We start from the raw sequence: 13,585 nt of genomic DNA, 5'->3' as shown, positions 1-13,585 counted from the left end.
TCCATCGTCATGTCCGCTCCCCACTGCGTGATGACGACACCTCATTTGCATGTTGGCAAGTACCTTTTCCACTTTAACTGGGTATATTGTTCAAGCATTCATACTATGGTTGAACATACTAGCACAAGTGCCACTATACATCTTCTTGAACACCCGTTTCCACCTTCCCGCCACTTTGAGGCAGTAAGAAGGATTTGATAGAGGGATATATATGTAAATTGTATTGTATGTCTTTATTTATATAGCACCATTAATGTACATAGCGCTTCACAGTAGTAATACACGTGGTAATCAAATGTATGTAACTGCACTGATGTATGTGAGGGCTTGTGGTGCAGGGATGGGAGGTTGATCTAAGTGTCCCCTCACTTCTACTGTATCTCTGCCTCTTCCAGGAGAAGCTGAAGTATTTCCCGGTGTGCGTAAGTGCGAGAGAGGAAGATGAGGAGGGTGCAGAGGAGGGGCTGGGCAGCCTCCCCCGAAACATCAACTCCATCAGCTCCCTGCTGCTCTTCAACACAACGGAAAACCTGTGAGTGACCATCTAATCATATTAAATAGGGGCTTTAGTTTCTCCCCTCTATCATCTCTCCCTAATCTTCTGTCCGTTCCCCTCCAGTTATAAGAAGTATGTGTTTCTGGACCCGCTGGCTGGGGTGGTGACTCGGACTAACCCTGCGCTGGAGGGGGATGGGGAGGAGAAGCTGTTTGACGCTCCCCTATCCATCACCAAAAGGGAGCAGCTTGAGCGGCAGGTGAGATGCTGGGGGAAAAGGTGGTGGGTAGAAATGGCCGAGGTGGGCCATGGCACGCACGCGCGCGTGTGTGTGTGTGTTTATATACATTATGTAATTCTATATTACAAGTTTCCTGAGACCACCTTTGCTGTGTGATATACATTGTATCCCCAGCCCCACCATCTGTGTGATATACATTATATTCACAGCCTGCCCTTTCCTGTGTGATATACATTGTATGCCCAGCCCGATCCATACTGTGTGTGATATACATTGTATCCCCAGCCCTGCCCTGTGTTATATACATTATATTCCCAGCCTGCCCTTTGCTGTGTGATATACATTGTATCCCCAGCCCCACCATCTGTGTGATATACATTATATTCCCAGCCTGCCCTTTGCTGTGTGATATACATTGTATCCCCAGCCCCACCATCTGTGTGATATACATTATATTCCCAGCCTGCCCTTTCCTGTGTGATATACATTGTATGCCCAGCCCGCCCCATACTGTGTGTGATATACATTGTATCTTAAGTCCACCCTCTCTCCGCACTCCCGCAGACGGCAGAGAATTACTTCTATGTGCCAGACCTGGGGCAGGTGCCTGAGATAGACGTTCCCTCCTACCTGCCCGACCTGCCTGGGGTGGCTGATGATCTGATGTACAGCGCCGACCTGGGGCCTGGAATTGCCCCCTCTGCCCCTAGCACCGCCATCCCGGAGTTGCCGACCTTCAGCATGGATGACACTGCCGACACCTCTAGGACAGGTACAAAGACTCCTCTAGAACGAGTATACAGTCTCTTGGATGGGTACATTAATATTTCACCACTGACATGTATAAAAACCACTCCTCTAGGACTGCTAGATAGGCTTGGGGCACCTCGCAGATAGCGGTGTAGATAACATCTAGGATAGCTATATTTAGGACTCCCCTCTAGGACTGGTACATAGAGGAATCTCCGCTGCTGCGGGAGAAGCACGGGGAAGTAGTTCATTATTTGGGGGAAAGTAACTGATTTGCTGGGGGAGGCAGGGACCAGTTATGAATTGCAGAATCTAACACACTTCCTTTTTAATTTCAGATATTCGGGATGGGGGGCTTATGCCCCCACCACCTCCTCCACCACCCCCGCCTCCTCCTCCTCTTGCACCTCCGTCTCCTGCCCTTTCGCCGCCCCCTCCCCCTCGGCCGCCACCTCTCTCCATCCCCCCTCCGCCGGGGGGCAGTGGCAGCCAGGTCAGAGACCCAGGTAATAAATGTTCCTCCGACTGTAAAAATAAGTGATGGGTAAAGTGGGGGGAAAAAACCTCCATGGGGCAATAGTCGCCAGTAACTGCTCCGTCTCCAAGCATTTGATAAGAGATTCAATTTGTAGAGATATGGGGAGCTATGCAAGGTGGAGAGTGAAGGCAGTCTAAGGGTACAGCATCTGAGCGCTGCAAAGATTCGAGCATTAGCAGCACCTGGCATAGATGGTCCCTTCCCACGCACAGTGCGTCACCCCGGCACCTCTTGCTTCCTGCACACAGCCCTGCAACTCGTCCTCCTCCCCCACACTGTGCAAAGCGTCACCCCCAGCAATACCTCCCTCTTCCCGCACACAGCGTATCACACTTTCCTCTCACCCCCAGATGCCCTTCGGGGAGCCCCTAAGGAGGTAGAGAAGCCCTCTAGTGGACGGGCGTCCCTGTTGGAGTCCATCCGCCAGGCGGGCGGCATCGGGAAAGCCAATCTGCGTAGCGTGAAGGAGAAGAAACTGGAGAAGAAAAAGCTGAAGGAGCAGGAGCAAGGTGCCCACAGGACAAATACCCACTGAAAGGGGGTGGCCCCACGGGACTGGCAGCCATGGTTGGGAGGGCACAGGAAGGACAAACTGCAAAGGCTGGGTGGGAGAAGGAAAATAGGGGATGAGAGCTAGTAAGTGGCATCACTTATAGGGAGCAAGACCTCCTACCAAAAAGCCAAGAGGCTGAGGGCTCCAGATTGGAGACCCCACCCCCCAGGATTGCTCTTCCCCTCTACTGGTTTCTCTGGTATCTGGCAGCGTCTCTGCTCTCAGAAACGGCTGCCTGTCACTGATAAGGTTTCTGAGGCTCAGAGCGGTGTGCTGAGACTGTGCAGAGAAATGCTCTGCCTGTCAGCTGTAAAATTATAGCATTGCCTATCGGTGTGATGTATGTCAGCTGTAATTTCCTCTCTCCACATCTTTGTGCATCCACATACTGATGATTACACACCTTGTTCAGGTGGGATTAACCATTTCACTACCAGTGGAGCCTGCAGGCTGTTCTAGCCGCAAAGTAACTGTTGAAGATGGCCTGCCATTTTTCTGCCATGTACATTACTAATGGGGGTAACACATTAACTTATTGCCTACCTTTTATATACATTTCTAGTCTCCCATGGCAGTGTTAGAGTGCACAGATTTAGTGATAACATGCAGGAGACTCCTTCCCAATGGGGAGGGGGTGTTTATTGGTGTGTAGAGGGGCTGAGAACACGAGGGGAGCCAATGGGGTTGTGTAGAGTAGACGTGGGTGCAGTCACACTGAATACTATAGGGTGATCAGATTTTTGGGGACTGGAGGGTTACAGTGCCAGTAAAATACGTGTGTGTGTGTATCCTTGTATTGGCCATGTGAGGTGATCCTTGTGCTGGTCGTGTGCGTTTGTATCCTTGTACTGGGTGTGTGTCCTTGTACTGGCCATTTGAGCAGATCCTTGTGCTGGTCGTGTGCGTTGTATCCTTGTACTGGCCGTGTGTGTGTGTATCCTTGTACTGGCCATGTGAGCAGATCCGTGTGCTGGGCGTGTGGACAGCAGGTTGGGTGCTAACCTCTCACTGGCTTGTTTTCCAGTCCAAGCGACGGGAGGAGCTGGCGATATGATGTCTGATCTCTTTAACAAGCTGGCAATGCGGCGCAAAGGTACAACGTTTTCTGCCCCTCCTAACACCTGAAGCCTTCCCCTCAAGTATCTCTGCATCTCTTACATTATTCTTACCCTCTGCACTATTTAATGTAACCAGCAGTTCTCAGTGTGCGCACTGCACCCTCACCCTGGGCACACTTGAAAGCGAGCACATCTGAATTTGTTTTAAGCAGAACTTATTTACAGTATTTGTATACATGGCGTATTAATGACAATATGCCAAAAGGAAGTATTAAATGCTAATAAGTGTGTAATGCCTCATACACTGTACGGCTGGGGGGGGAGTATTCTCTGATGCCAAGTTTCAAAGCATTGCTATAAGTTTCCTCCTCCGTTATACTCTGAGACCTGCTCATGTCTGTCACCTGCAGGTTCCCTGTATAGCACCCAGTGGTGATGTAGGCTGCAGCTTTGAGCAATTTCTTTCCACTGTTCAACAGCGAGTGATATTTGCCAGTGCTACTGGAAAGCAATATCATGGTGGAGGGAAAGAGATTCTTCCCCTTTTGCAATAAGTGGGATTTAGCACCTAATTGCTAAACACGAACATTAGAACAGGATTCTGAGTTCAGCGGGTGGTGGGACTGGCCAAGGTCTGGGAGCGGTTAACATTACATTTGTTGTTGGGAGTTCCCAGGTGTTGTACAGGGCTCATGTCCCACTTCTTTGGCAGATCATGTTCTTGCAATATACTTGTGTCCCTGTGTCTGAAGGCAGAGCACACTGTTATCAGACCAGGATAATGCAGTTGATGTGGTCTACTTAAATTTTGCAAAGGCTTTTGATCCGGTGCCAAATGTGGATCATGTACAAAGTAAAGCAAATTGGACTCGGTAAAAATATTTGTACCTAGATTGAAAACTGGTTGAAGGATAAACAGAGTTGTCTTAAATTGAACCTTTTCAGTTTGGGCTAAAGTTGAAAGTGGAGTACCTCAAGGATCGGTACTGGGATCCCTGCTTTTTAGTGACCTTGAGGTTGGCATTGAGAGCACATTTTCCATTATTGCTGATGACACTAAATTGTGTAAGGTAGAAAAATGAGAGCAGGATGTAATTTCTCTTCAGAAGGACTTGTATAGACTGGAAACTTGGGCAGATAAATGTTAGATAAGGTTTAATAGAGGTGAATGTATAGTTCTGCATTTGGAAAACAAGAATAAACAGGCAACTTACAAATTAAATGGGGAAACAGGTGAATCCTTGATGGAAAGATTTAGGAGTGCTTGTTCAGAAGGCTTGGCAATAGTGCCCAATGTCAGTCAGTCGCTGCAAAGGCAAATACGATCTTATTTTGCATGGGGAATGAATGGAAAGGAAGTAAACATAATTATGCCCTTCTATAAAGCGTTGGTAAGACCACACCTTGAATATGGAGTACAGTTTTGGGCACTTCTCCATAGAAAAGACATTATGGAACTAGAAAAAGCGCAGAGAAGAGCCACCAAATTAATAAAGGGATGGATAATCTGATTTGAGGAAAGGCTAGCTAAATTAGATTCTTTTACATTAGAAAAGACTCAACTGGGGGCGTGGCCAGCAGCCGAACTGGGAAGCAGCACAGCCAGAGAGCTCCGTGCGGCTCCAGTTTAAAAACAACAAAATACCCTGTAAAACCAACTAAAAAGTGGTAAAAAAGTGCCACACGAGCGGGGGAGACTCACCCGCACCCCGTGAGGCCCCGTGGCGGCAGACCGAGCAAGCAACAAGCACTCGGGAGAGCCGGAGTCCCGGAGCCCCTGCAGCCGAGATTTCCAAGATGGCCGCCGGACGGAACTGAAGGAGCCCTGCAGCGGTGACACTCAGCCTGAACGGCGAGCTGCGCGCACGGGACCTCGGCTCTGCGGGCGGCACCGGGAGCTCCCACCGCTGGAAATAGAACAGCCAGCCGACAGCGCTCCCCACGAGTACCCACGAAGCAGGGAAACCAAGATGGCCGCCGGATCGGAAGCTTAGGCTCACCCGAGGCACGCTGCAGAACCGGAGGCGGAGGGGAGGTGTGCAGGACAGACGGAGAGACAATCAGGCTCAGCCGGAGCTGGGGAAGGGTAAGGAGGGATAGACAGTTGGGGGACAACGGAGCCCTGCTACACAGAAGCTCCCAGGGACACCCTGCCATTAGAGCACAGCAGGGTTCAACAAAAACAGTGCAGAAGGAGTGGGTGCCCCCTCTCCCCCCCCTGGTCAGAAATACAATTACAAAGTGGACCTTCACCCTCCCCCTCACACCCAGAGCCATAATTACAGCCCCCCCCCCCCCCCCCCTCCAAAAAAACAAACAAAAAAAAAAAAAACTGAGGTTGCCAATCTCTAACAGCTGCCAGAGTCTGCCGTCCGAGACCCACGGGCTTAACCAACGGCCCAACCCCATCCTGGCACAAAACTTCCTGGCAGCACAACCTGCAAAATCGCCCAAAACAACAACACTCTAAAATGGCTGCCACAAATATATGAGTGCCCAACATTGAGAGCCAGAAAAGTTACACAGCCACGCTTCCCAATTTCCCCCCTGCCCCTCCCCGCTACAACCTATGAACACATAAACAAATCTATGTAGGAGCGTGGCCAGGACGCCGACGGAGATGGACGTGTAGCAGAGGAGCTCGCCAGACCCCCTAATAAATAAACAAATAGAGGCTCTTTTCCCCCGAAAATTCCCCCTCCTAAAGCACTACCCTAGACCCGCAACCCTAGAGGAAATGGCTAACAAACAAAAATCCCAAACAGCCCAGGCTGTTAACAAGCTATTCTCCCCACGAAACTCAGAGGCGGCGGCAAGAGGCCAAGATGGCGCAGGCCCATCAGGCGCACGAGGCCCCAAACAAACTGCCCAAACGCAAGACCGGCAAGAAATGCCAGCGCAGCCGGCGGCAACACTCACCCGAGAGGACATGAAAGAGCTTATGGCAGAAATGCTGCATGACCTGCACAAATCGCTAAAGGCCGATCTCAGATCAGCAGTCACTGAGCTAAAGCAAGAACTGACAGGCCTAAGGGAGCGCACGGATGTACTGGAAGGCAAAATGGAGGCCTCCACACAGGCCCAAGAATTAGCTGCAAATGAGATATTCCGGCTCGGGGCTGAGGTAGAAAGTCTCCGCGACTCCCTAGAAGATCAGGAGAATCGCGACAGGAGACAAAACATAAGAATCAGAGGCATTCCCGAGTCGGTACTTCCAGGGCAGTTAAAGACTTACATCCTGGAGCTCTTCACCTCCCTATGTGGAGACTTGAATCAGACGGACCTTGAACTGGACAGGGCTCACCGCTCCCTTGGCCCTAGATCAGAGGATCCAAAAAGGATGAGAGACGTCATAGTCAGACTTCATAAATTTTCGGCAAAAGAAAAAATAATGGAGGTTGCCCGAACCAAAGATCTCATCACATTTGAGGACAGCCAACTGCAACTTTACAACGATCTAGCCAAAAGAACTGTAGATCGCCGCAAGGAACTAAGACCCCTAACCATACTGCTGCGGGACAGCGGAGTAAAGTATAAATGGGGCTTCCCATTTAGACTAATGGTGCAGCGCAATGGAAAGATGCTCACAATTAAACATCAAGAAGATATGGAGCACTTTGCTAAAGCACTAAACCTCACCCCTCCTACCAGCTGGAGAAACGAAGGACCCAGACAAGAAGAGCCCCCAACCAGAGCCTCGGAAAGGCTGGCGGGACAGAGGGGTCAGAGGATTAAGTAGAAGAACTCAACCCCACACTCTCAGCACATACAAAGGCACCATCCTCAAGAATGACACAAAGACCCCATATTACCAGCACTGCAGGGAGAGGATGAGCACTGCCGGAGATGACTACACCGACCCACCGGGAGAGGAGAGACAGCTGACGAGGGAACAGCACCGCTCTCAAATCTTCACAACCGCTTGCAACACCCACTTCACTTACCTGAAAAGTGAGACGGGGCTCCGATCGGCGGGAGATGGAGGGACCAGCATTCTGCGGTGGAGGGGAGGGGGGGGGCGCCGCCCCCCCCCCCCCTTTTTTCCCCTTTTTTATTTTTTACTATATATTTTTTTTCCTCCCTCTTTCTCGCCATGTCCCCGTCCTCTTGTTGGCTACCTGCGGCCTTTCGGCTTCTTTTGGCCCCCGACCCTCCCCGTGTGGGGTCCCTGGAGGTGGAGAGCCGGACCTTCCCGGCCTTATGATCCCCCGAGCCCAGGGCGAACTGCTCCGGCAACCGTGAGTAATCCCTAAAAAATCCCTGCAGAGATTGACGGTGCCGGACGGGTTGGGGGGGCGACGCACAGAGGCTACGCCTCACTGGCTGGATGTTAGCGGGTGGCCCAGCCCCGCGGCCTGGAAGACCCTTGGTCTGGCCTTGCGGCTGGGAGATGGGGTCGGGGATCTCCGTGGACTGGTTCTGCTGAGGAGAGCGGATCCCCCCCCCCCTCTCCCCTCCCCGGGTGGCCCCCGCGCTTTCCCCTCGGGCGATACCCATACTCACGGCCTGGTGCCCCACAGCCGGGGGAGGCCTGACAGAGAAGAGACACCGAGCCGGGACAATTAAGTTTGAAGTTGTCACCCCGCCCACTCGCTTAGCCATAAGGAACGGTGACCTAAGACTAATGCATGATATGTGGGCGGAGGGAAAGGCTGACAAGCAGAGGCAAAAATAAGCATCAATGGCCTCGGGCTAAGGGAACTGCTAAGCCACCCGCCGAAGCATATACACAAAGGCTGCGTCTCGAAGGAACAAATACCATATACAGCGATCACGCGACAGAGTCAGATACACAAATAGAAAACGAACATCACCAACACAACATAGCTAGACTGTCCCCCCCCCTCTCCCCGGCCCTACCTATCGCCCCACCCCCCCCCCTCCCCCTATCCACCCCCCCTTTACCCCCCTCCCCCTCCTCCCCCCTCTACCTCCTCCCCCCTCTACCTCCTCCCCCTCCCCCCCCCTCCCCCCCCCTCCCCCCCCCTCCCCCCCCTCCCTCCCCCCCCCCTCCCCCCCCTCCCTCCCCCCTCCCTCCCCCTCTCCCCCCTCCCCCTCCCCCTTCCCCTCTCCTCCCTCCCCCTCTCCTCCCTCCCCCTCCCCTCCCTCCCCCCCCTCCCTCCCCCCCCTCCCTCTCCCCCCTCCCTCTCCCCCCCTTCCCCCTCTCCCCCCCCCTCCCCCCTCTCCCCCCCCCTCCCCCCTCCTCCCCCTCCCCCCCCTCTCCTCCCCCCCTCCCCCCCTCCCCCCTCCCCATAGTCCCGCCTGTCCCCCCCTCCCTCCGCCCCCACACGGAGACCCCCTTCCCTCACACCGCCCCGGCACACTACCGGCCATCCCATCGACCCCCCCCCCCTCTCCCTACCTCTAAGAAGCGCCCAGCCACCCCTAGGACAGACTAAGAGAACTTCCCCCCACCACACACTTAGACACAACTACAACACCCCACCCAAAGAGCACATAGTACACAACCTAGAAAAAGAGCTAACATAAATTACACTCTGTTTACACAAGGCGGTGAGGCAAAACAAAACATCAGGACAATGTTAAAGTCTGCTTCAAACTGGTTTAGAATGTTATCTAGCACTAGATGATGCTATGTTGCGTGAAATGTTGTTGAGTTATGTTATGATAAGTTAAATTATGTTATATTATGCCAAAAATGTAAGATCCACTAGGGGAGTGTCTCTCCCAGACAAAAATGTGATGATACCCTGGATATATGATATATGACTGCTCATGTAACAGGTACTTAATAAAACTAACACCATAGACTCCCCCCCCCTCCCTTTTCCCTCCCTCCCCCCCCTCCCTTCCCCTCCCTCCCCCTCACCCCCCCTCCCTTCCCTTCCGTGCTTACATCCTTCACCCCACCAACCCCCCCCCCCTGGACAGCCATATAACGCTTTCCCCCCCCCCCCTCCTCTCGCCCCCCCCCCCTCCCCCCCCTCCCCGCCCCCCCTCCCCCCCCTAAAGTCCGGTCTTTCCCCCCCCTTCCCCCCCTCCCTCCGCCCCCACACGGAGACCCCCTTCCCTCACACCACCCCGGCACACTACCGGCCAGCCCCTCGACCCCCCCCCCCCTCTCCCTACCTCTAAGAAGCGCCCAGCCACCCATAGGACAGACTAAGAGAACCTCCCCCCACCACACACTTAGACACAACTACAACCCCCCACCCAAAGAGCACATAGTACACAACCTAGAAAAAGAGCTAACATATAAAATACACTCTGTTTACACAAGGCGTGAGGCAAAACAAAACATCAGGACAATGTTAAAGTCTGCTTCAAACTGGTCTAGAATGTTATCTAGCACTAGATGATGCTATGTTATGTGAAATGTTGTTGAGTTATGTTAGGATAAGTTAAATTATGTTATATTAAGCCAAAAATGTGAGATCCACTAGGGGAGCCTCTCTCCTAGACAAAAATGTGATGATACCCTGGATATATGATATATGACTGCTCATGTAACAGGTACTTAATAAAACCAACACCATAGACTCCCCCCCCCTCTCTTTTCCCTCCCTCCCACCCCCCCCCCCTCCCTTTTCCCTCCCTCCCACCCCCCCCCCTCCCTTTTCCCTCCCTCCCCCTCACCCCCCCCTCCCTTCCCCTCACCCCCCCTCCCTCCCCCTCCCTTCCCCTCACCCCCCCTCCCTCCCCCTCCCTTCCGTGCTTACATCCTTCCCCCCACCAGCCCCCCCCCCCCCTAGACAGCCATATAATGCTTCCCCCGGCCCCCCCCCTGTGTCCCCTCCCCCCCTCCCCCATCTAGTTACCAGCAAATATAATAATTGGCGGGGTTCTAAAATTGAATAAAGGTGACGAATGGGAAAGGAGCCACACAACAGTAGCTAAGGGTCTGGCCCCCCTCTGTTGCGACCCAACCGTCGGATCCAGACACACCCCAGAAGGGCGCCCAAGCCCAAACGCCGGTCGTCCAAAGACCAGGCGAAACCATTTCAGGACCAAAACTGGCCCTACTTCTATCTTTTCTCCACCTGCTGGTCCTGTCCCAGCAGATCTTTACCCCCCCTCCCCCTCCTCTCCACCCCTCTCCCCCTCCCCAAAGGCAAACCCAGCACACCCCCCCTAGAAGGAGGCCCAGCCCAATAGGCGACCTCAATCATACAGGGTCTTTAGAATATAAAAACAAGGTCTCCCCTAGTGGGAAAGGAGGGACCCCAAGACCCCGAACAACTAGAAACCAACAATGGCCACTAAGGCCCCAATTAAAATCCGTTCCTTGAACGTTAAAGGACTACAGAATAATCGAAAAAGAAGGCTAGCTTTCATGGACATGAAAAAATCAGGGGGAGACATTATATTCTTGCAGGAGACCCACTTCACATCACAAGACCCCCCAAATTTATTCAAAAAATTCTTCCCAATGTGCTTTTTTGCATCATTTAGTAGCAAGAAAAGGGGTGTAGCTATCCTGATCAGACAAGGCACCCCATTTAATCATGTCAAAACAACGGCGGACCCAGAGGGTAGATTTCTAATGGTATATGGCTCCCTTGCGGGCTCAGCAATCGTTCTAATCAATGTGTACGCCCCAAACGAGAACCAAACAGAATTCCTACAAACTGTTCTCGAGGGCGTTGACCCGGGATACCTGTCATCGATAATAGTGGGAGGAGACCTAAACATGGTCTTAAACCCCTCCGAGGACAGATCAACCACAGTGGGCCCCTCCCGTACAACCCACTCCCAGATCAAGGGGAAAAGGTTTAGGGACATCATGAGCGAATTCTCGTTAGTGGACATTTGGAGAACCCAACATCAGGGCCAGAGGGACTATACTTTTTACTCAGCGCCTCACCAGACTTACTCTCGAATAGACCACTTTTTGACCACCAAAAATGTGTTGGCGGCAGCCATAGAATCAGACATTGGCTCAATCACATGGTCAGACCATGCCCCGATCACCCTGACACTGTCAATCCCCTTTGAAAAAACAACAACCTATGCATGGAGACTGAATGATTCACTACTTAATCACCCAGAGATTGAGAGAGAGATAAGATCCTCACTTAAGGACTATTTCTCCCTCAACGTGGGAACAGTCTCCTCTCCAGCAATCCTATGGGAAGCCCATAAGGCAACTATCAGAGGGAAATTTATTTCCATCGCATCCCACAGGAAAAAAGCCCGCCAAACGCTAATTAAAGAACTCACAGATAATATAAAAGTAATAGAGCAAGCTCATAAAGCAAACCCATCAAAAAAAGTATACAAAACATTAATAGAAGCTAGAACAAAACTTAGACAAACCCAGCTGGAAGACGTTGAAAAGGCCCTCAAATGGACCAATCAACAATATTATGACAAAGGGAACAAAGCTGACAGACTATTAGCCAGTAAATTAAGAGGGATACAAAAAAGATCCCAGATAACGGCGATCAAGAGTAGGTCTGGTGAAATCCAATATAGTGAAAGCAAAATAGCAGCAGAATTTACTAAATACTACACAGAACTATACAACCTAAGAACTAAAAACGGCCGACCCGAACCGATAGCGTCAGAAATTATAACTCAATATTTAAATAAATGTCAACTCCCCTCACTGACGGAGGAGGAAAACACAGTCCTTAATGCTGAGATTTCAAAAGAGGAACTGGAAGAGGCGGTCAAATCACTAAAGCTCACTAAGTCTCCTGGCCCTGACGGTTTCACAAATGTCTACTATAAAAGATTCTTGCCAACCCTATCCACGCATCTGCTAAAAACATTCAACCATTTCATGGAAGGGAACCAAATCCCTCCAACAATGTCTCTAGCCAATTTGGCAATAATACATAAGGAAGGCAGAGACCCGATGCAATGTGGAAGCTACCGTCCAATCTCCCTCCTCAACAGTGATCTCAAGCTGTATAGCAAAATTTTAGCAAACAGATTAAACCCAATATTACAGAGGTTAATTAACATTGATCAGGTAGGATTTGTTACGGGGAGACAAGCCTCTGACAACACCCGAAAAATAATCGACATTATCGATCATGTCCACCTCACAGGCACCAAAGCACTACTGTTAAGCTTAGACGCAGAGAAGGCGTTCGATAGAATATACTGGCAATTTCTGGACCAGACTATGTGTAAATTTGGCTTTAAAGACACATACCTAGAGGGGGTCCGTAGACTATACCAAAATCCATCAGCAACGGTAAAACTACCAGGGGGGACTAACCAAAGATTCGAGATAACTAATGGGACTCGACAGGGGTGCCCCCTATCTCCTCTCCTCTTTGCGCTAACGATAGAACCACTGGCTTCAGCAATACGACTCAATAAAGACATCCAGGGAATAGATATTGGAAATAGGCAGCATAAAATTTCTCTATTCGCAGATGATGTCATCTTAACCCTCTCCAAACCCCAAACCTCATTACCCAACCTTCAAAAAGAACTCCGAGACTTTGGAAAAATCTCAGGATATAAGATAAATAATGACAAATCAGAAGCCCTGAACTTAAGTCTGCCAGAGCCAGAGGTGAAACTCCTCAAACTAAACTTTAATTACCGTTGGAGTTCCTCTTGTATCAAATACTTGGGAGTTAAGATATCGAGGACCTACCAATCACTATATAAACATAACTATCCGACCTTGTTCCATAAAATCAAACAAGATTTGGAAAAATGGGGAGGATATCAAATATCATGGATCGGGAGAATGATCTCGGTCAAAATGAATATACTCCCTAGATTATTATATTACTTCCAGACTCTCCCGGTCCACATCCCTGGCTCAGAATTGAAAAATATTCAAAAATCAATCTTCCATTTTATTTGGCAAGGTAAAAAACCTAGAGTCCCCAGGTCAGTTCTCTTGGCTTCAAGGGGGAGAGGAGGACTGGGAGTTCCAGACATTACGAAATACTATCTGGCCGCACAATTGAGACAGGTGGTAGTCTGGAACGCAAGCCCAAATCAATATTGCTGGCTGGAT

General features: G+C 50.8%; 1 protein-coding gene across 2 annotated transcripts in view; it reads left to right on the top strand.

Moving 5' to 3' along the window:
- Positions 1-13,585, top strand: part of WASHC1 (WASH complex subunit 1) — a 31,871-nt gene that overhangs the window by 15,345 nt on the left and 2,941 nt on the right. For both annotated transcript variants that reach the window (XM_075602325.1, XM_075602323.1), the window contains exons 5-10: positions 396-532; positions 620-755; positions 1,302-1,509; positions 1,826-1,993; positions 2,376-2,534; positions 3,603-3,671. In XM_075602325.1, coding sequence (XP_075458440.1) covers positions 396-532; positions 620-755; positions 1,302-1,509; positions 1,826-1,993; positions 2,376-2,534; positions 3,603-3,671 — 877 coding nt within the window. The remainder of the gene's footprint in view (positions 1-395; positions 533-619; positions 756-1,301; positions 1,510-1,825; positions 1,994-2,375; positions 2,535-3,602; positions 3,672-13,585) is intronic.

This window comes from Ascaphus truei, chromosome 5 (assembly GCF_040206685.1).
Source record: "Ascaphus truei isolate aAscTru1 chromosome 5, aAscTru1.hap1, whole genome shotgun sequence".
NCBI lineage: Eukaryota > Metazoa > Chordata > Amphibia > Anura > Ascaphidae > Ascaphus > Ascaphus truei.
This window is presented reverse-complemented; position numbering and strand designations above follow the sequence as displayed.